Below are 23,043 nucleotides of genomic sequence, written 5' to 3' on the forward strand. Positions count from 1 at the left end.
CCAGATCTGGTGCGTCTAGAGAGCTCCTGTATCAGGCCAGATCTGGTGCGTCTGTAGAGGGCTCCTGTATCAGGCCAGATCTGGTGCGTCTAGAGAGCTCCTGTATCAGGCCAGATCTGGTACGTCTGTAGAGAGCTCCTGTATCAGGCCAGATCTGGTGCGTCTGTCGAGAGCTCCTGTATCAGGCCAGATCTGGTGCGTCTTGAGAGCTCCTGTATCAGGCCAGATCTGGTGCGTCTAGAGAGCTCCTGTATCAGGCCAGATCTGGTGCGTCTAGAGAGCTCCTGTATCAGGCCAGATCTGGTGCGTCTGTAGAGGGCTCCTGTATCAGGCCAGATCTGGTGCGTCTGTAGAGAGCTCCTGTATCAGGCCAGATCTGGTACGTCTGTAGAGAGCTCCTGTATCAGGCCAGATCTGGTGCGTCTGTCGAGAGCTCCTGTATCAGGCCAGATCTGGTGCGTCTGTAGAGGGCTCCTGTATCAGGCCAGATCTGGTGCGTCTGTAGAGAGCTCCTGTATCAGGCCAGATCTGGTGCGTCTAGAGAGCTCCTGTATCAGGCCAGATCTGGTGCGTCTGTAGAGGGCTCCTGTATCAGGCCAGATCTGGTGCGTCTAGAGAGCTCCTGTATCAGGCCAGATCTGGTGCGTCTAGAGAGCTCCTGTATCAGGCCAGATCTGGTGCGTCTGTAGAGGGCTCCTGTATCAGGCCAGATCTGGTGCGTCTAGAGAGCTCCTGTATCAGGCCAGATCTGGTGCGTCTAGAGAGCTCCTGTATCAGGCCAGATCTGGTGCGTCTGTAGAGGGCTCCTGTATCAGGCCAGATCTGGTGCGTCTAGAGAGCTCCTGTATCAGGCCAGATCTGGTGCGTCTAGAGAGCTCCTGTATCAGGCCAGATCTGGTGCGTCTGTAGAGGGCTCCTGTATCAGGCCAGATCTGGTGCGTCTAGAGAGCTCCTGTATCAGGCCAGATCTGGTGCGTCTAGAGAGCTCCTGTATCAGGCCAGATCTGGTGCGTCTAGAGAGCTCCTGTATCAGGCCAGATCTGGTGCGTCTGTAGAGGGCTCCTGTATCAGGCCAGATCTGGTGCGTCTGTAGAGGGCTCCTGTATCAGGCCAGATCTGGTGCGTCTAGAGAGCTCCTGTATCAGGCCAGATCTGGTGCGTCTAGAGAGCTCCTGTATCAGGCCAGATCTGGTGCGTCTAGAGAGCTCCTGTATCAGGCCAGATCTGGTGCGTCTGTAGAGGGCTCCTGTATCAGGCCAGATCTGGTGCGTCTGTAGAGGGCTCCTGTATCAGGCCAGATCTGGTGCGTCTTGAGAGCTCCTGTATCAGGCCAGATCTGGTGCGTCTAGAGAGCTCCTGTATCAGGCCAGATCTGGTGCGTCTAGAGAGCTCCTGTATCAGGCCAGATCTGGTGCGTCTGTAGAGGGCTCCTGTATCAGGCCAGATCTGGTGCGTCTGTAGAGAGCTCCTGTATCAGGCCAGATCTGGTACGTCTGTAGAGAGCTCCTGTATCAGGCCAGATCTGGTGCGTCTGTCGAGAGCTCCTGTATCAGGCCAGATCTGGTGCGTCTGTAGAGGGCTCCTGTATCAGGCCAGATCTGGTGCGTCTGTAGAGAGCTCCTGTATCAGGCCAGATCTGGTGCGTCTAGAGAGCTCCTGTATCAGGCCAGATCTGGTGCGTCTGTAGAGGGCTCCTGTATCAGGCCAGATCTGGTGCGTCTAGAGAGCTCCTGTATCAGGCCAGATCTGGTGCGTCTAGAGAGCTCCTGTATCAGGCCAGATCTGGTGCGTCTGTAGAGGGCTCCTGTATCAGGCCAGATCTGGTGCGTCTAGAGAGCTCCTGTATCAGGCCAGATCTGGTACGTCTGTAGAGAGCTCCTGTATCAGGCCAGATCTGGTGCGTCTAGAGAGCTCCTGTATCAGGCCAGATCTGGTGCGTCTAGAGAGCTCCTGTATCAGGCCAGATCTGGTGCGTCTGTAGAGGGCTCCTGTATCAGGCCAGATCTGGTGCGTCTGTAGAGAGCTCCTGTATCAGGCCAGATCTGGTACGTCTGTAGAGAGCTCCTGTATCAGGCCAGATCTGGTGCGTCTGTCGAGAGCTCCTGTATCAGGCCAGATCTGGTGCGTCTGTAGAGGGCTCCTGTATCAGGCCAGATCTGGTGCGTCTGTAGAGAGCTCCTGTATCAGGCCAGATCTGGTGCGTCTAGAGAGCTCCTGTATCAGGCCAGATCTGGTGCGTCTGTAGAGGGCTCCTGTATCAGGCCAGATCTGGTGCGTCTAGAGAGCTCCTGTATCAGGCCAGATCTGGTGCGTCTAGAGAGCTCCTGTATCAGGCCAGATCTGGTGCGTCTGTAGAGGGCTCCTGTATCAGGCCAGATCTGGTGCGTCTAGAGAGCTCCTGTATCAGGCCAGATCTGGTGCGTCTAGAGAGCTCCTGTATCAGGCCAGATCTGGTGCGTCTGTAGAGGGTTCCTGTATCAGGCCAGATCTGGTGCGTCTAGAGAGCTCCTGTATCAGGCCAGATCTGGTGCGTCTAGAGAGCTCCTGTATCAGGCCAGATCTGGTGCGTCTAGAGAGCTCCTGTATCAGGCCAGATCTGGTGCGTCTAGAGAGCTCCTGTATCAGGCCAGATCTGGTGCGTCTGTAGAGGGCTCCTGTATCAGGCCAGATCTGGTGCGTCTGTAGAGGGCTCCTGTATCAGGCCAGATCTGGTGCGTCTAGAGAGCTCCTGTATCAGGCCAGATCTGGTGCGTCTGTAGAGGGCTCCTGTATCAGGCCAGATCTGGTGCGTCTAGAGAGCTCCTGTATCAGGCCAGATCTGGTGCGTCTAGAGAGCTCCTGTATCAGGCCAGATCTGGTGCGTCTAGAGAGCTCCTGTATCAGGCCAGATCTGGTGCGTCTGTAGAGGGCTCCTGTATCAGGCCAGATCTGGTGCGTCTAGAGAGCTCCTGTATCAGGCCAGATCTGGTGCGTCTAGAGAGCTCCTGTATCAGGCCAGATCTGGTGCGTCTAGAGAGCTCCTGTATCAGGCCAGATCTGGTGCGTCTAGAGAGCTCCTGTATCAGGCCAGATCTGTCTTTAGGCCAGGGAGGGTTGACCTCCGATGAGGAGAGACATCCCAACGTCTCTCTGCTAATTACTGCACGGCACTGCTTACCTGATGTTTTAAATATGAAACTATCTAAAAGAGGAGTGAGGTGTTGGAGTCCCTAAAGGAGAATCCTCTTGGCCTGGTGACCTGTGGTGACCTGTGGTGACCTGTGGTGACCTGTGGTGACCTGTGGTGACCTGTGGTGAGCTGTGGTGACCTGTGGTGACCTGTGGTGACCTGTGGTGACCTGTGGTGACCTGTGGTGACCTGTGGTGACCTGTGGTGACCTGGAAGTTGAACCCTAATGCATAGTGCATGTTACCGTTCATTCACCAGGCCTCATTCCACTGGATAAGATCCTTGGATACGGTGTGAAGATGAGACCCTACAATCACAAACATTTGTCTCTCAATATGCATTCTACCGTGCGCCACACTGTCATGCTCAGACCACGTTCTTGTGAGGATGAGAGTGTGGAGAACACATAAACAGTTTGAGATCCTTCCATTCTACTCTGCTGATTGGGTCAGGGAGGGGAGAAGAGACCTGGGAACAGTTTGAGATCCTTCCATTCTACTCTGCTGATTGGGTCAGGGAGGGGAGAAGAGACCTGGGAACAGTTTGAGATCCTTCCATTCTACTCTGCTGATTGGGTCAGGGAGGGGAGAAGAGACCTGGGAACAGTTTGAGATCCTTCCATTCTACTCTGCTGATTGGGTCAGGGAGGGGAGAAGAGACCTGGGAACAGTTTGAGATCCTTCCATTCTACTCTGCTGATTGGGTCAGGGAGGGGAGAAGAGACCTGGGAACAGTTTGAGATCCTTCCATTCTACTCTGCTGATTGGGTCAGAGAGGGGAGAAGAGACCTGGGGAACAGTTTGAGATCCTTCCATTCTACTCTGCTGATTGGGTCAGAGAGGGGAGAAGAGACCCAAGAAGAGTCCCCAATCACTGTCCTGAGATATTTATTTAGACCAGAGGCCAGAGTGCTCCCTACTGGCCCTCCAGCACCATCTGGTCTCCCATCCAGGGACCGACCAGGACCAACCCTGCTTAGCTTGAGGCCAGCCAGCAGTGGGCTGCAGGGTGCTATACTGCTGTCTTTTTCCTCACTAACTCCCAGAATAATGTCCTCTCTGTGTGTTGATTCAGCTGCTGGACCTGTTCATGGTGTGGGACTGGTCTACGTACCTGGCTGACTACGGACAGTCCACCTCCAAGTACCTCCGGGTCAACCCCTCCACTGCACTAGCACTTTTGGAAAAGTGAGTACTGCAGTTTCTACTGTCTTTACTCAATGTGTAGTCAGTTTCTACAGTCTTTACTTAATGTGTAGTCAGTTTCTACTGTCTTTACTCAATGTGTAGTCAGTTTGTAGTTCTACTGTCTTTACTCAATGTGTAGTCAGTTTGTAGTTCTACTGTCTTTACTCAATGTGTAGTCAGTTCTACTGTCTTTACTCAATGTGTAGTCAGTTTGTAGTTCTACTGTCTTTACTCAATGTGTAGTCAGTTTGTAGTTCTACTGTCTTTACTCAATGTGTAGTCAGTTTGTAGTTCTACTGTCTTTACTCAATGTGTAGTCAGTTTGTAGTTCTACTGTCTCTACTCAATGTGTAGTCAGTTTGTAGTTCTACTGTCTCTACTCAATGTGTAGTCAGTTTGTAGTTCTACTGTCTCTACTCAATGTGTAGTCAGTTTGTAGTTCTACTGTCCTGGTTAGACCGAACTTAGTCAGACTGTCTTCTCTAACCCGCTAGAGTGCTTAGTCTGGCCTGTATCTGTTATCTACATATTCACTACTAGACCTCTTAGTCTGTATCTGTTATCTACATATCTACATATTCACTACTAGACCTCTTAGTCTGTATCTGTTATCTACATATTCACTACTAGACCTCTTAGTCTGTATCTGTTATCTACATATTCACTACTAGACCTCTTAGTCTGTATCTGTTATCTACATATTCACTACTAGACCTCTTAGTCTGTATCTGTTATCTACATATTCACTACTAGACCTCTTAGTCTGTATCTGTTATCTACATATTCACTACTAGACCTCTTAGTCTGTATCTGTTATCTACATATTCACTACTAGAACTCTTAGTCTGTATCTGTTATCTACATATTCACTACTTCTTCTTTTCTCTTGTCTACTTGACCTTTGAACCTCTACCATGCAGAGTCTACAGGGGGTATGTTATACATTTTGGCTTATTTGTTTCTTCCCATAGTCTGGTGTCCATTGAAAGTAATTTACTCCATTTGGGTTAAGGGTCATTTATACCATATGGGTTAAGGGTCATTTATACCATATGGGTTAAGGGTCATTTATACCATATGGGTTAAGGGTCATTTATACCATATGGGTTAAGGGTCATTTATACCATATGGGTTAAGGGTCATTTACACCATATGATTTAAGGGTAATTTACTCCATATGGGTTAAGGGTCATTTACCAAATAAAAAAGTCTCTATTCTTTATGTGGGCAATAATCCCCCTCTCTCCCCCTCCCTTACTCTACCTCCCACCCTCCCTCTCTTTCATTTCTCTCCCTCCCTTTCCATCTCTCTCCCTCTCTCCATCTCTCTCCCTCCCTTCCTCCATCTCTCTTTATCTCCCTCTCTCTCTTTCCATTTCTCTCTCCCCTCCAGAATGAAGGACACCAGTAAGAAGAACAACATATTTTCTCAGTTTAGGAAGAATGACCGAGACAAACAGAAGCTGATTGAGACCGTGGTGAAACAGCTGAGGAGCCTGGTCAATGGGATGTCTCAACACTCCTAGAACAGAGATGGACAGACAGACACACAGATGGACAGACAGACACACACACACACACACACACACACAGATGGACAGACAGACACACACACACACACACACACACACACACACACACACACTAACCAACCATCACCTTTCAGTTTCACCAGATTCGCTGCATATTGTAAATAAGGAGAAGACGACACACAGAAACAGACGAGACATCGAGCTAAAACAGTTTCTTCTGTCGGGAGAAAAGAGTGAAATGTTTTAAATGTATTTTCTAAAGGCTCAGAATACTATGTTTTGTATAAAGTGAGAGTGCAGTGATTTGTGTCACCGCGGTGTCGCGGTGGTGATGTAAGGAATGTAAAGATGGCATCTCAGATGAAGACTGAACAGGAAACTGATGTTCACTAGGTGAAGTGGCCCAGATAAGGGACTGAGCCATCAAATATAGGCTCCAATCCCCCGAGCCCTATGGACCCTATCCGCCCTGCTCTAAAGTAGTGCACTATATAGGGAATAGGGCCCTGCTCTAAAGTAGTGCACTATATAGGGAATAGGGCCCTGCTCTAAAGTAGTGCACTATATAGGGAATAGGGCCCTGCTCTAAAGTAGTGCACTATATAGGGAATAGGGCCCTGCTCTAAAGTAGTGCACTATTAGGGAATAGGGCCCTGGTCTAAAGTAGTGCACTATTAGGGAGTAGGGAGCCATTTGGGACACGTCCTGGAAGATCTCTACAACGCTCCATAGTGCAGTCCTGGGTGGAGTTAGTTTCTACTGTAAATATGTTGGATATTTAACACTACAGAGAATCACGCTGGCTGTGTCACAAATGTCATTTCCACAGGGCTCTGGTCAATGCCAGGGATGCCCTCGCGCCCTGTCTCTGCCAGTCATTCAGCTCGCTGTCTCTGCCAGTCATTCAGCCCAGCTTGAATCAAACAGCTTTGATTATTAGTGTCCAAATGACCTGCATGAACATGGTTCCACTGTTTAAACCCATTACGGGACAGAGACCTTTGTTAATTTACACTCAAACTATTATCTTTTGACAAGAAAGACACCGAAAATCATGTTTTTTGTATCAGCCATTATTAGCTAAATCAATTTCTTGCATCCAAAATTATACTTGTTTTTGTTCCTCAGGTGAAATGAAAAGCTTTTGGTTTCAAACGCTTTAGAATCTACCGCTAAGACATTTCAACAAAGCAATAATGATCTAGTCCACCCGCAGGTTCTGCTTAAAGAACGACTTCCGTCTCGAATCTCAAATCACATTTCATAGTTGGAATTATGGTTTTTAAATCTGTGCTACTTTTTAACAGGCATTTTGCACTGAATAGCTATTATTTCAGTTAGCCTTTTTTTCATAGTTGCTTGTAAATGTCATTGTACAAACTGCATATTTTGTAAAGACAATAAGAATGAGTTTTCCTTCTGTTACGAATAAAAGGAGTTTGTCGTTCTGAAATGAAATCTCTTAAATCTAGTCTTTCAATGAATTAAATTATAACTGCGATTAGTCAATACATCACCTGGGTGAGAAATGTCATTTCTCTCCATTTTTTTGTTCCCAGTGAAATCCCTATTGAATAACCCGCTCGACATTCCAATGGGAAATGAACTGAGTGTTCGTTAGGATGGACTGGCGTGGCGGGAAAGAGAATATGCCCCCCTGTGTAACCCAAGTCTATTTGTTTTTATTTGTGTGCGGTAATAAAAATGTGTTCACTCAATCAAACGCAGACTGGTGTGTGTATATATATCAAGGCATTTTAAATTGTAAGTATTGACAGAAATGGTTGCGTTGTTGACATGAAGTTGATACAGATTTACATCTTGTCTTTATGGGAAGCTAGTAGCTAGTTTATCTCTGTGAAACGAGAAGCAGACCTAGAGGAGGAGGGCACGATCACTGGAGATGGGAGGGATAACACCGTCCTCGGCCCGGCCAGGCAGACGAACGTACGCAGTCCTAGCTCCCCCTGCAGAGTACAAGACCCGGTGCAGAGAGGGATCTGTCGTGCTCTCTCAGCCAGCAGGCAGAAATACTGTGAAGGACCCAGCTGTGAAGGTTTCCCCCGTAAAGCGGTTTAGGCTACCTGACTGAAACGGATTAGATTATGTTAGTAGTTGACAGTAGATACCTGACTGAAACGGATTAGATTATGTTAGTAGTTGACAGTAGATACCTGACTGAAACGGATTAGATTATGTTAGTAGTTGACAGTAGATACCTGACTGAAACGGATTAGATTATGTTAGTAGTTGACAGTAGATACCTGACTGAAACGGATTAGATTATGTTAGTAGTTGACAGCAGATACCTGACTGAAACGGATTAGATTATGTTAGTAGTTGACAGTAGATACCTGACTGAAACGGATTAGATTATGTTAGTAGTTGACAGTAGATACCTGACTGAAACGGATTAGATTATATTAGTTGTTGACAGTAGATACCTGACTGAAACGGATTAGATTATGTTAGTAGTTGACAGTAGATACCTGACTGAAACGGATTAGATTATGTTAGTTGTTGACAGTAGATACCTGACTGAAACGGATTAGATTATGTTAGTAGTTGACAGTAGATACCTGACTGAAACGGATTAGATTATGTTAGTAGTTGACAGTAGATACCTGACTGAAACGGATTAGATTATATTAGTTGTTGACAGTAGATACCTGACTGAAACGGATTAGATTATATTAGTTGTTGACAGTAGATACCTGACTGAAACGGATTAGATTATGTTAGTAGTTGACAGTAGATACCTGACTGAAACGGATTAGATTATATTAGTTGTTGACAGTAGATACCTGACTGAAACGGATTAGATTATATTAGTTGTTGACAGTAGATACCTGACTGAAACGGATTAGATTATGTTAGTAGTTGACAGCAGATACCTGACTGAAACGGATTAGATTATGTTAGTAGTTGACAGTAGATACCTGACTGAAACGGATTAGATTATGTTAGTAGTTGACAGTAGATACCTGACTGAAACGGATTAGATTATGTTAGTAGTTGACAGTAGATACCTGACTGAAACGGATTAGATTATGTTAGTAGTTGACAGTAGATACCTGACTGAAACGGATTAGATTATGTTAGTAGTTGACAGTAGATACCTGACTGAAACGGATTAGATTATGTTAGTAGTTGACAGCAGATACCTGACTGAAACGGATTAGATTATGTTAGTAGTTGACAGTAGATACCTGACTGAAACGGATTAGATTATGTTAGTAGTTGACAGTAGATACCTGACTGAAACGGATTAGATTATGTTAGTAGTTGACAGTAGATACCTGACTGAAACGGATTAGATTATGTTAGTAGTTGACAGTAGATACCTGACTGAAACGGATTAGATTATGTTAGTAGTTGACAGATACCTGACTGAAACGGATTAGATTATGTTAGTAGTTGACAGTAGATACCTGACTGAAACGGATTAGATTATGTTAGTAGTTGACAGTAGATACCTGACTGAAACGGATTAGATTATGTTAGTAGTTGACAGCAGATACCTGACTGAAACGGATTAGATTATGTTAGTAGTTGACAGCAGATACCTGACTGAAACGGATTAGATTATGTTAGTAGTTGACAGCAGATACCTGACTGAAACGGATTAGATTATGTTAGTAGTTGACAGTAGATACCTGACTGAAACGGATTAGATTATGTTAGTAGTTGACAGTAGATACCTGACTGAAACGGATTAGATTATGTTAGTAGTTGACAGTAGATACCTGACTGAAACGGATTAGATTATGTTAGTAGTTGACAGTAGATACCTGACTGAACGGATTAGATTATGTTAGTAGTTGACAGTAGATACCTGACTGAAACGGATTAGATTATGTTAGTAGTTGACAGTAGATACCTGACTGAAACGGATTAGATTATGTTAGTAGTTGACAGTAGATACCTGACTGAAACGGATTAGATTATGTTAGTAGTTGACAGTAGATACCTGACTGAAACGGATTAGATTATGTTAGTAGTTGACAGTAGATACCTGACTGAAACGGATTAGATTATGTTAGTAGTTGACAGCAGATACCTGACTGAAACGGATTAGATTATGTTAGTAGTTGACAGCAGATACCTGACTGAAACGGATTAGATTATGTTAGTAGTTGACAGCAGATACCTGACTGAAACGGATTAGATTATGTTAGTAGTTGACAGTAGATACCTGACTGAAACGGATTAGATTATGTTAGTAGTTGACAGTAGATACCTGACTGAAACGGATTAGATTATGTTAGTAGTTGACAGTAGATACCTGACTGAAACGGATTAGATTATGTTAGTAGTTGACAGCAGATACCTGACTGAAACGGATTAGATTATGTTAGTAGTTGACAGCAGATACCTGACTGAAACGGATTAGATTATGTTAGTAGTTGACAGCAGATACCTGACTGAAACGGATTAGATTATGTTAGTAGTTGACAGTAGATACCTGACTGAAACGGATTAGATTATGTTAGTAGTTGACAGCAGATACCTGACTGAAACGGATTAGATTATGTTAGTAGTTGACAGTAGATACCTGACTGAAACGGATTAGATTATGTTAGTAGTTGACAGTAGATACCGGACTGAAACGGATTAGATTATGTTAGTAGTTGACAGTAGATACCTGACTGAAACGGATTAGATTATGTTAGTAGTTGACAGTAGATACCTGACTGAAACGGATTAGATTATGTTAGTAGTTGACAGCAGATACCTGACTGAAACGGATTAGATTATATTAGTAGTTGACAGTAGATACCTGACTGAAACGGATTAGATTATGTTAGTAGTTGACAGTAGATACCTGACTGAAACGGATTAGATTATGTTAGTAGTTGACAGTAGATACCTGACTGAAACGGATTAGATTATGTTAGTAGTTGACAGCAGATACCTGACTGAAACGGATTAGATTATGTTAGTAGTTGACAGCAGATACCTGACTGAAACGGATTAGATTATGTTAGTAGTTGACAGCAGATACCTGACTGAAACGGATTAGATTATGTTAGTAGTTGACAGTAGATACCTGACTGAAACGGATTAGATTATGTTAGTAGTTGACAGCAGATACCTGACTGAAACGGATTAGATTATGTTAGTAGTTGACAGTAGATACCTGACTGAAACGGATTAGATTATGTTAGTAGTTGACAGTAGATACCTGACTGAAACGGATTAGATTATGTTAGTAGTTGACAGTAGATACCTGACTGAAACGGATTAGATTATGTTAGTAGTTGACAGTAGATACCTGACTGAAACGGATTAGATTATGTTAGTAGTTGACAGTAGATACCTGACTGAAACGGATTAGATTATGTTAGTAGTTGACAGTAGATACCTGACTGAAACGGATTAGATTATGTTAGTAGTTGACAGTAGATACCTGACTGAAACGGATTAGATTATATTAGTAGTTGACAGTAGATACCTGACTGAAACGGATTAGATTATGTTAGTAGTTGACAGTAGATACCTGACTGAAACGGATTAGATTATGTTAGTAGTTGACAGTAGATACCTGACTGAAACGGATTAGATTATGTTAGTAGTTGACAGTAGATACCTGACTGAAACGGATTAGATTATGTTAGTAGTTGACAGCAGATACCTGACTGAAACGGATTAGATTATGTTAGTAGTTGACAGTAGATACCTGACTGAAACGGATTAGATTATGTTAGTAGTTGACAGTAGATACCTGACTGAAACGGATTAGATTATGTTAGTAGTTGACAGCAGATACCTGACTGAAACGGATTAGATTATGTTAGTAGTTGACAGTAGATACCTGACTGAAACGGATTAGATTATATTAGTAGTTGACAGTAGATACCTGACTGAAACGGATTAGATTATGTTAGTAGTTGACAGTAGATACCTGACTGAAACGGATTAGATTATGTTAGTAGTTGACAGTAGATACCTGACTGAAACGGATTAGATTATGTTAGTAGTTGACAGTAGATACCTGACTGAAACGGATTAGATTATGTTAGTAGTTGACAGCAGATACCTGACTGAAACGGATTAGATTATGTTAGTAGTTGACAGTAGATACCTGACTGAAACGGATTAGATTATGTTAGTAGTTGACAGCAGATACCTGACTGAAACGGATTAGATTATGTTAGTAGTTGACAGTAGATACCTGACTGAAACGGATTAGATTATGTTAGTAGTTGACAGCAGATACCTGACTGAAACGGATTAGATTATGTTAGTAGTTGACAGCAGATACCTGACTGAAACGGATTAGATTATGTCAAACATAGCTGTGGTAGTAGGGGTGGTGAGGGTGCTGTAGCACCTCCTAAAACATCTGAACTAAAATAAATACAAATATATAAAATATTTTGGGGGGGATTTTTTTTCTTCTCACAAGGTAGTGGGCCTTTACTAGTCCTGCATTAGCAGGCTGATGGAGCCGTCTGTAGCGCGCGCCCCCCCCCAAAAAAAAAAATCTGGGGCCCCCTAAACATAGGCTGAATAAAAAAGTAATATTGTTAGGTATCATGACTGAGGATAAGACCCAAATGCAGACAATTCAAATCACAGACTTTTATTGACAAAACGGGGCAGGCAGAGGTCAGTAATCCATGGCAGATTCAGAAAGGTACAGAACAGCAGGCAGGCTCAGGGCAGGTAGGGTCAGGGCAGGCAGGGTCAGGGCAGGTAGGCTCAGGGTCAGGGCAGGCAGGGTCAGGGCAGGTAGGCTCAGGGTCAGGACAGGCAGGGTCAGGACAGGCAGGGTCAGGACAGGCAGGGTCAGGGTCAGGACAGGCAGGGTCAGGACAGGCAGGGTCAGGGCAGGCAGGCTCAGGGCAGGTAGGCTCAGGGTCAGGACAGGCAGGCTCAGGGCAGGTAGGCTCAGGACAGGCAGGGTCAGGGCAGGCAGGCTCAGGGCAGGCAGGGTCAGGGCAGGCAGGGTCAGGGCAGGGTCAGGGCAGGCAGGGTCAGGGCAGGTAGGCTCAGGGTCAGGGCAGGCAGGCTCAGGGCAGGTAGGCTCAGGGTCAGGACAGGCAGGGTCAGGACAGGCAGGGTCAGGACAGGCAGGGTCAGGGTCAGGACAGGCAGGGTCAGGGCAGGCAGGGTCAGGGCGGGCAGGGTCAGGGCAGGCAGGGTCAGGGCAGGCAGGGTCAGGGCAGGCAGGGTCAGGGCAGGCAGGGTCAGGACAGGCAGGGTCAGGGCAGGCAGGGTCAGGGCAGGCAGGCAGGGTCAGGGCAGGCAGGCAGGGTCAGGGCAGACAGGGTCAGGACAGACAGGGTCAGGACAGACAGGGTCAGGGCAGGCAGTGTCAGGGCAGGCAGGGTCAGGGCAGGGAGACGGAGGTTTAATCCTTGATACATGAAAAGTGGGATTTTAGAGATGGCGAAAGGGACGATAAAATTGTGGGACAGTTTGTGGGACTCCGCCCGGAGGGGACAGATCCCGAGTGGACAGCCATACCCTCTGCCCGAGACGGTAGCAGAGAGAGAAGGTAGCGGAGAGAGACGGTAGCGGAGAGAGACGGTAGCGGGGAGAGACGTTAGCGGGGAGAGACGTTAGCGGGGAGAGACGGTAGCGGGGAGAGACGGTAGCGGAGAGAGACGGTAGCGGGGAGAGACGGTAGCGGGGAGAGACGGTAGCGGGGAGAGACGGTAGCGGGGAGAGACGGCGGGGAGAGACGGTAGCGGGGAGAGACGGTAGCGGGGAGAGACGGTAGCGGGGAGAGACGGTAGCGGAGAGAGACGGTAGCGGGGAGAGACGGTAGCGGGGAGAGACGGTAGCGGGGAGCAGGGATCCGGTGGCGGTCCACCTGTCGTATTGAGAAGAGCAGACAGAGCTCTCTTCCAGGTACGGCCGACAGCGGCGGACGAATATCTGGGCCGATGGTATGCTGACCTCTTCCTCTTGCTAAGGGAATAGCAGGCGCTGATGACCCATCTAACACTCGAAAGGCGAGAGACCAGTCGCTGAGCAGGGGAAGGTGTTGTGGGCGTATTCAACCCACAAGAGTTGCTGGCTCCAGGTGTTGGGGGTTGGCGAAGACGAGGCAATGAAGTCGTCTCCAGGTCCTGATTGGCTCGCTCCGACTGGCCGTTCGACTGGGGGTGAAACCCGGAGGACAGGCTGGCCGACGACCCAATGAGTGTGCAGAACGCCTTCCAGAACCGGGATAATATCCCTGGAGCCAGCGGCTTTGGAAAACCTGTCCACCATCATACTCATTCCAGGGTTTTTCTTTATTTTTACTATTTACTACATTGTAGAATAATGGTGAAGACATCAAAACTATGAAATAACACATATGGAATCATGTAGTAACCAAAAAAGTGTTAAACAAATCAAATTTATTTTGGCGGCTGGGGAGGGTGGAAAAACCTTTTGTTGTAGTACTTACTCTAGCTGTATTGTACTGTTGTTGAATAATTAAAATATATATATATGAAAAATAAAAAGGAAAGAAATTCCACAAATTAACTTTTAACAAGGCACACCTGTTAATTGAAATGCATTCCAGGTGACTACCTCATGAAGCTGGTTGAGATAATGCCAAGAGTGTGCAAAGTTGTCATCAAGGCAAAGGGTGGATACTTTGAAGAATTTCAAATCTCAAATATATTTTTGATTTGTTTAACACTTTTTTGGTTACTACATGATTCCATATGTGTTATTTCATAGTTTTGATGTCTTCACTATTATTCTACAATGTAGAAAATAGTAAAAATAAAGAAAAACTCTTGAATGAGTAGGTGTGTCCAAACGTTTGACTAGTACTGTATATACAGTATGTAAAGTCTGTTATTTATTGAGCATTTATATACAGGATGTAAAGTCTGTTATTTATATACAGGATGTAAAGTCTGTTATTTATATACAGGATGTAAAGTCTGTTATTTATATACAGGATGTAAAGTCTGTTATTTATATACAGGATGTAAAGTCTGTTATTTATATACAAGATGTAAAGTCTGTTATTTATATACAGGATGTAAAGTCTGTTATTTATATACAGGATGTAAAGTCTGTTATTTATATACAGGATGTAAAGTCTGTTATTTATAGAGCATTTATATACAGGATGTAAAGTCTGTTATTTATAGAGCATTTATATACAGGATGTTTATATAATGACCAGGTGATGAGGGAATTGTGTAATAGAGTTTACCAACCTGAAACATTCCTTTTGTCCTCGTTGATGTTTTAAATTGGTATATTTGACAAAGTTAATCAAATTGAATAATTTCCCATTGTACCTTTTGAATAAAGAGGAGCTTCCCCTCTCGGCGAAGAAGCCAGAAACAGACCAAGAAACTTTGACTCAGTTCCAAATGACATGCTATCCCCTTTATAGTGCACTACATTTGACCAGGTAGTGCACTATGAGGGAGGGGGGGGCTGGTCTAAAGTAGTGCACTATATAGGGAATAGAGTGGTATTTGGGACGTGGCTTCCTTTCCACCCGGCGATGTGTTATGAGGTAATAACCAGCTGGCATCAAAGATCAGTGGTTGGCCCAACCTATTTACACACTACACCCGTTCTACATCCCCCTTTCTCTCCTCTCACACCTTTTCATTTCAATACAAATCTGACTTCATAAATGGCCCATTGTTTCCCATTCAACTAAAAAAACAACACTTGAGGGTGTTTTTTCACAGGATGGATAAAACTCCACCTACCGAGCCTCCCGCCCTTAACAAGCCCAGAGAAGTTAAACCTGACAGGGGGAATGGCTGCACCTAGAGCCGCTGGGTCGGTCGAGGGACTTGGAGGGACTGACCTCTGGGTGAACCGCTGAGCGGTGCCTCTCCTGACTCCGCCCTCTCCTGTTGTGACAGCACCTCCGACTGCACAGACGTCATGCAAACCTACAAATCAAATCTCCTCCCTCTAGAATTGGACAGAGGAGCCCTTTGCGCAGCGCATGAGAGAGACACATCGAGGTTTTAATGGATGTATGGTCATTATTATTTTTTTTACTGTGAATGAATGATGCTACAACTAGTTTGATCTGTCTTAAATTATCCTAGTGGGTAGTTTACATAGGCTACTAGTGATAATATATATTAAATTATCCTAGTGGGTGGTTTACATAGGCTACTAGTGATAATATATATTAAATTATCCGAGTGGGTTACATAGGCTACTAGTGATAAAATATATTAAATTATCCTAGTAGGTTACAGGTTAGTAGTGATAAAATATATTAAATTATCCTAGTAGGTTACATAGGCTACTAGTGATAAAATATATTAAATTATCCTAGTAGGTTACAGGCTAGTAGTGATAATATATATTAAATTATCCTAGTTGGTTACATAGGCTACTAGTGATAAAATATATTAAATTATCCGAGTGGGTTACAGGCTAGTAGTGATAATATATATTAAATTATCCTAGTTGGTTACATAGGCTACTAGTGATAATATAAAGTAAAAGGCTCCAATTAAAACGTTTTATTCCAACAAGTGGGAACCATTTTATCTCTTGACCCAATTACACGGTAACCGCTTTATTTGATTTGTGTGATTGACCGACAGCGGGAGATAATAACCGTTCTGCTGTAATTGCTGCTTGGTGTTCGTTCATGCTCGGTCCCGGTCCCCTATCTCGTTATCTGATGGACAGTGAACTTGGCGAGGTTGGTGCGCGGGAGTTCACCGAGATGTCAGGGTCCGTGATGTAGGGCACTGGCAGGTCAGCGCCAGCGCTTGGGAATGAGGAGAGGTCCCCCTGCCGGCGTTGCAGAGCCTCTCCGGCCTCCAGCTAATCGCTGACGATGCGCCCCCCCGACACAGACCTCATCTCTCTCAATCTCTTTCTCTGTTTCTACTCTCACACACAGACAGAGAGGCGCGCGCGTAATAGCTATGCATTTTGTGGGACCGGGAAGCACGAAAAACATCCCCGGTGGCCATTTGGTCTAATCGAAAGGAAATATATGATTCGTCACGGGTCAGATGGTGTTTTTTTTATAGGTTATTAAAAGACGTGTATTAAAGACCACCTGGATATAAGAGTTAAATGATGTGTCCTTCGGGACTGTTGTGAAGATACAGTGATGTACTCTTGAACTTCAGCTGACACCAGTGTGGACGAGAGGAAGGACATGATATCACTGAACTATTTCACACAATGTTCTTATTCACCGGGGGGCCGCTTTGTTATAACCTATATGGCCTCTAAGGTGTAGTGAGGTAATGCCATAATACACGCCCTTCGGTGTCTTGGATAGGCTATGTGGTTGAAATATTTTAATCAAGAAATGTGCATTTAAACGACTGAGAATATCCTGATTATTTATGGGATATTTCTCCTCAAGCTATTAGCATGGATTACTACATACATAGTGACGAGGTGAACTGCAGGGCAACGCGTCAGCACCTCGGTGCGACCCGACAGAGAGAGAGAGATGCGCGGGAGTTCACCGAGATGTCAGAGTCCGTGATGTAGGGGCACTTCCTAACCTCCTGCCCAATGTATGACCATATTAGAGAGACATATTTCCCTCAGATTACACAGATCCACAAAGAATTAGAAAACAAATCCAATTTCGATAAACTCCCATATCTACTGGGTGAAATACCACAGTGACCAATCACAGCAGCAAGATGTGTGACCTGTTGCCACAAGAAAAGGGCAACCAGTGAAGAACAAACACCATTGTAAATACAACCCATATTTATGCTTATTTATTTTAACTTGTGTGCTTTAACCATTTGTACATTGTTACAACACTGTATATAGACATAATATGACATTTGTAATGTCTTTATTGTTTTGAAACTTCTGTATGTGTAATGTTTACTGTTCATTTTTATTGTTTATTTGACCTTTGTATATTATCTACCTCACTTGCTTTGGCAATGTTAACACATGTTTCCCATGCCAATAAAGCCCCTTGAATTGAATTGAATTGAATTGAGAGAGACAGAGAGAGAGAGGGGGGGGGAGACAGAGAGAGAGAGAGGGGGGGAGAGACAGAGAGAGAGGGGGGGAGAGAGAGAGAGAGAGAGAGACAAAGAGAGAGAGGGGGAGAGAGAGGGGGGAGAGACAGAGAGAGAGAGACAAAGAGAGAGAGAAAGAGAGAGAGAGACAGAGGGAGAGAGACAGAGAGAGAAAGAGAGAGAGAGGGAGAGAGAGAGAGAAAGAGAGAGAGAGGGAGAGAGACAGAGAGAGAAAGAGAGAGAGAGGGAATGGGGGAACGGGAAATCTAGAACGTGTCGCTGTAAAATGTGGAGCCACGCTGTCTCCTGCTTGACTGGCTGAGTCGTCTGTCCGCTCCATGTTATAGCTGTCATAAAAACAGTGATTCCAAAGCCACTGGGTTGGTTCCGCGGTGTTTACTTGACATGTTTAGCCTCCCGGTAACCTTGTTAACACCAAGTTTTTGTTTTTTTCCCACCAACTGACCCAAGTTTGAACTCACTGCAAGCAAGATATCATTTTTTATAACAGAGGCCCTTCCACAGATACAGACGGAGCAGCGTCACCGACTGCAGAGGGAAACGGTAGTCGAGACAGACAACAGGTTAAAGTCTCATTCTAGATTAGACAAGTTTAACCAGGCGACACTACGTCACTGAACATCTCCAACTCTCAAAAGGAAAAACGTGTCAGTTTCGCCTCCAAAACAACTGTCCTTAATTCGTCTAATAAAATACAATACAAACAACTTCGTTATTATTCCAACAAAATGCTGGATTAAAAGCTTTCACACGATTGTTTAATGATTTAATTTGACCACATTCAGCTGTATTTAAATGCATGAGTCGAATAAAGCAAAGACGTGTGTTGTAATTTAAAGAGGATTAAGGAAATGATTTAAATTCGGAGCCAACAGCGCTAATTGAAATGTGTTGAAAGCTGGTCAATTAAGACCCGCCCCGGGCATTACACGCAGAACTCATCACATGTAATGAGGCTAAACTGCGGAATATTTACAACAAAGAACCTTTGGATGGTTCCTATTGTTAGAGGTACTTAACACCTTTTCAGAGTTAAATCCCTGATTGTGCGTCTGCAACAGGAGGTGGTATTAAAATGCGCCTGTAACAAATGGGGTTTTTGGAGAGGCTGCAACTCCGTGGGCGGAGCGAGATGACACAACAATTAAAGATGAACTTTGTGTGAACTAATTTCTGTCGCCAAGCCAAAGGTAACAGGAGGCCGAGACCTGGGGAAAAGGGTATAAAAAGGCCGTAGAAACACCCATACGGTTCAGAAGCAAACAATCTCTTGCTCCCACCTAAAAGTCCTCACAAAGTTTATAGTTGGTTTGGGTTACGCGCACTAGTACAATGGCTTTGAACACGTTGCTGGCGACCCTTCTTTGCACGATTGTGCTTCCAATCTTTCTCTTTTTAGTCGCGGTGAAGTTATGGGAGGTTTATTTGATCCGTGGTCGGGATCCCAGCTGTCCAGCCCCTCTTCCTCCTGGATCCATGGGCTTACCTTTCATCGGAGAGACGCTCCAACTCCTTCTCCAGGTCATTTTATAACCCTTTCAAACGTAATAATAGTCATATTGTATAATATTAACCTGTTAGTGTATATATATCTTCCGTTGATAATAAACATTGTATTTATTCCTTTTTTTATTGCAGAGGAGAAAGTTCCTGCGGATGAAACGGCAGAAGTATGGATGCATTTACAGAACGCATCTCTTTGGCAACCCCACGGTGCGCGTCATGGGCGCGAACAACGTCAGACACATTCTGCTGGGGGAACATAAACTTGTCGCGGTGCAGTGGCCCGCTTCCGTCAGAACTATTTTGGGATCGAACACGCTCTCCAATATGCACGGGACCCAGCACAAAAACAAGAAAAAAGTGCGTAGATGGTTTAAACTTTATTTTTTTTGCATGAATAAACACCTTTAACGTAGCAAATTAAATGTATTATTTTACGCATAGATATTTGGCTAAAATAAGCACCTATTTAAAGCTTTCTTTTAATGTCCCTCCCGTCTTAACGGAACGTTGCTCCTGTATTTCAGGCTATAATGAGAGCGTTCTCCCGGGATGCCTTGGAGCACTACATCCCGGTGATCCAGGAGGAGGTGAGGAGCGCCGTGAGGCAATGGCTACAGAAGGACTCCGACGTTCTAGTCTACCCCGAGATGAAGCGCCTCATGTTCCGCATCGCCATGAGGATCCTCCTGGGCTTCGACCCGGAACAGATCGAGACCGACGAGCACGAGCTGGTGGAGGCTTTCGAAGAGATGATCAAGAACCTTTTCTCCCTGCCGGTAGATGTCCCCTTCAGCGGCTTGTACCGGGTAAATAGCGGTGCACTCAATTCTAATTCTATGACGTTTTTTTAAACAATGTATTTAGAATATTGTCAGGGCCTAAATGAATGTTTAAAAAAAAATACATCTCTTTTATCTACAGGGATTGAAAGCCCGAAATTTAATCCACTCCAAAATCGAGGAGAACATTCAGAGAAAAATAGACAGTGGAAAAGAGGTGAAACACAGAGACGCGCTACAACAGCTGATCGACATCAGCAGGAACAGCGACGAGCCATTCAGCATGCAGGTAATACTCTATACATGTACCCCCATCTTCAACAACAGGTAGCCTGGTGGTTAGAGCGTTGGGGCGGCAGGTAGCCTGGTGGTTAGAGCGTTGGGGCGGCAGGTAGCCTGGTGGTTGGGGCGGCAGGTAGCCTGGTGGTTAGAGCGTTGGGGCGGCAGGTAGCCTGGTGGTTGGGGCGGCAGGTAGTCTAGTGGTTAGAGCGTTGGGGCGGCAGGTAGCCTGGTGGTTAGAGCGTTGGGTGGCAGGTAGCCTGGTGGTTAGAGCGTTGGGGGCGGCAGGTAGCCTAGTGGTTAGAGCGTTGGGGGCAGCAAGTAGCCTAGTGGTTAGAGCGTTGGGGCGGCAGGTAGCCTGGTGGTTAGAGCGTTGGGGCGGCAGGTAGCCTGGTGGTTGGGGCGGCAGGTAGCCTAGTGGTTAGAGCGTTGGGGGCGGCAGGTAGCCTAGTGGTTAGAGCGTTGGGGGCGGCAGGTAGCCTGGTGGTTAGAGCTTTGGGGCGGCAGGTAGCCTAGTGGTTAGAGCGTTGGGGCGGCAAGTAGCCTAGTGGTTAGAGCGTTGGGGCGGCAGGTAGCCTGGTGGTTAGAGCATTGGGGCGGCAGGTAGCCTGGTGGTTAGAGCGTTGGGGGCGGCAGGTAGCCTGGTGGTTAGAGCGTTGGGGCGGCAGGTAGCCTAGTGGTTAGAGCGTTGGGGCGGCAAGTAGCCTAGTGGTTAGAGCGTTGGGGCGGCAGGTAGCCTGGTGGTTAGAGCGTTGGGGGCGGCAGGTAGCCTGGTGGTTAGAGCATTGGGGCGGCAGGTAGCCTGGTGGTTAGAGCGTTGGGGCGGCAGGTAGCCTGGTGGTTAGAGCGTTGGGGGCGGCAGGTAGCCTGGTGGTTAGAGCGTTGGGGGTGGCAGGTAGCCTGGTGGTTAGAGCGTTGGGATAGCAGGTAGCCTGGTGGTTAGCGCGTTGGGGCGGCAGGTAGCCTGGTGGTTAGAGCGTTGGGGGCGGCAGGTAGCCTGGTGGTTAGAGCGTTGGGGCCAGTAACCGAATAAGAATGTGCTCTTAACTGACTTGCCTAGTTAAATTAAGGTTAAGTAAAAAATAAATAAAAAAACGTGCATTTATCAAGTTATTTTTCATGCATAAATAAATAGATGATACATTTACATTTAAACCAGCTGTGGTGTTATAAGAATCTTTGCTCAGTGAGTAAAACAAATAAATTCTCTATCTGAAGGCAATTAAGGAGTCAGCCACAGAGCTTTTATTTGGAGGCCATGAGACCACTGCCAGTACAGCCACCTCGCTGGTCATGTTCCTGGGACTCAACCCTGACGTGGTCAACCAACTCAGACAAGAACTGCACCAGCAGGTAACAACCCCTTATTTATAGCTGGAAAACATCAATCAATATCCACTCGTTTACTCTCACATTGATAATGTCCTTTAGATCTCATTGGCTTATGGAATGATTGTGAAATAATACATTCTCACTTTCTCTCTCTCTGTCTCTCGATTTCTCTCTGTCTCTCGCTTTCTTTCTCTCTCTCGCTTTCTTTCTCTCTCTCTCGCTTTCTCTCTCTCTCTCGCTTTCTTTCTCTCTCTCTCTCTCTCTCTCTCAGGAGGAACGAGGTGTGGATCTGCTGGGTCAGAATGTGAACATGGAGGTGTTGGAACAGTTAAAGTATACCGGCTGTGTGATCAAAGAGACGTTGAGGATGAACCCTCCTGTTCCCGGAGGCTTCAGAGTGGTACTGAAGACTTTCCAACTCAATGTACGTTCCCCTTTTTACCAGAGGATTTAAATACAATACTAATCTGTCAATTTGATATCTTTTTGACGGGATCGTCAGAAACTCCAGACCTGCTGTCTTAACAACGCTGTGTTATTCTATGTTTCCAGGGTTACCAGATCCCCAAAGGCTGGACCGTCATCTACAGTATCTGTGACACCCACGACGTGGCCGACGTGTTCCCCAACAAAGAGGAGTTCGACCCGGAGCGTTTCATGGACGGATCCTCCGAGGACTCCTCGCGCTTCAACTACATCCCGTTCGGCGGCGGCTCCAGGATGTGCGTGGGCAAAGAGTTCGCCAAGGTCCTCCTTAAGATATTCCTGTTGGAGCTGACTCTGCGATGTGACTGGACTCTATCGAACGGCCCGCCGACCATGAAGATCGGCCCTACGGTCTACCCCGTTGATAACCTGCCCACTGTGTTCCGCCGTCACAGCCGCACCTAGTGACCATTAAAAACACACCTCCATATTAAAGCTATGAAATTGTAAATATATAAATATTGTAATGGGGTTTTTAGATGAAATGATTCATATGTTAATACAGAGTTGTGTATATGTCGTGTTTTATAGAAACAAACGACACTATCTGGTGGACCACTGACATTCCTTTAAAGTGTCTATGTACATTTTGTTAATTTTTGTTATATAGCTTTTCATATCTTACTGCAGCTTATTTATATTACATGTTGTTGTTGGACTTTATTTAATAAAAACATGTTTTGTCAATAAATGTTGCGTCACAATTTCAGACTAAATCTTAACAAACATATCCTCAAAGAAGTTTCCACTTTCCCTCACGGTCTGTAGACTAGACTGTAGTCATGGTCTGTAGAC

At 45.4% G+C, this 23,043-nt stretch overlaps 2 protein-coding genes across 3 annotated transcripts in view; both read left to right on the forward strand.

Annotated features, from left to right (window-relative positions):
* Positions 1–7,611, forward strand: part of LOC129865232 (exocyst complex component 6-like) — a 103,441-nt gene extending 95,830 nt beyond the window's left edge. Inside the window, exons 20-22 of one of the 2 annotated variants that reach the window (XM_055937841.1) lie at positions 4,244–4,356; positions 5,277–5,288; positions 5,750–7,611. In XM_055937841.1, coding sequence (XP_055793816.1) covers positions 4,244–4,356; positions 5,277–5,288; positions 5,750–5,882 — 258 coding nt within the window. In that variant the 3' untranslated portion in view covers positions 5,883–7,611. The remainder of the gene's footprint in view (positions 1–4,243; positions 4,357–5,276; positions 5,289–5,749) is intronic. The other variant, XM_055937851.1, reaches the window with a different exon arrangement.
* Positions 7,612–19,139: 11,528 nt separating this feature from the next.
* LOC129855550 (cytochrome P450 26A1-like) lies at positions 19,140–22,714 on the forward strand. The gene is made up of 7 exons (XM_055923372.1): positions 19,140–19,387; positions 19,505–19,729; positions 19,897–20,178; positions 20,294–20,440; positions 21,649–21,783; positions 22,034–22,186; positions 22,315–22,714. The coding sequence occupies exons 1-7, from the start codon at positions 19,199–19,201 to the stop codon at positions 22,651–22,653; spliced, it is 1,470 nt and encodes a 489-aa protein (XP_055779347.1). The 5' UTR covers positions 19,140–19,198; the 3' UTR covers positions 22,654–22,714.
* The last annotated feature ends 329 nt before the right edge of the window (positions 22,715–23,043 follow it).

This window comes from Salvelinus fontinalis, chromosome 1 (genome assembly GCF_029448725.1).
Source record: "Salvelinus fontinalis isolate EN_2023a chromosome 1, ASM2944872v1, whole genome shotgun sequence".
NCBI classification, from domain to species: Eukaryota; Metazoa; Chordata; class Actinopteri; order Salmoniformes; family Salmonidae; genus Salvelinus; species Salvelinus fontinalis.

What these genes read in the sequence shown, in the direction of transcription:
- LOC129855550 (XM_055923372.1), top strand. Translation starts at nt 19,199, where the DNA reads ATGGCTTTGAACACGTTGCTGGCGACCCTTCTTTGCACGATTGTGCTT. An exon ending in GACAAGAACTGCACCAGCAG is followed by an intron (nt 21,784 to 22,033) that starts GTAACAACCCCT and finishes TCTCTCTCTCAG; the next exon opens with GAGGAACGAGGTGTGGATCT. An exon ending in TGAAGACTTTCCAACTCAAT is followed by an intron (nt 22,187 to 22,314) that starts GTACGTTCCCCT and finishes CTATGTTTCCAG; the next exon opens with GGTTACCAGATCCCCAAAGG.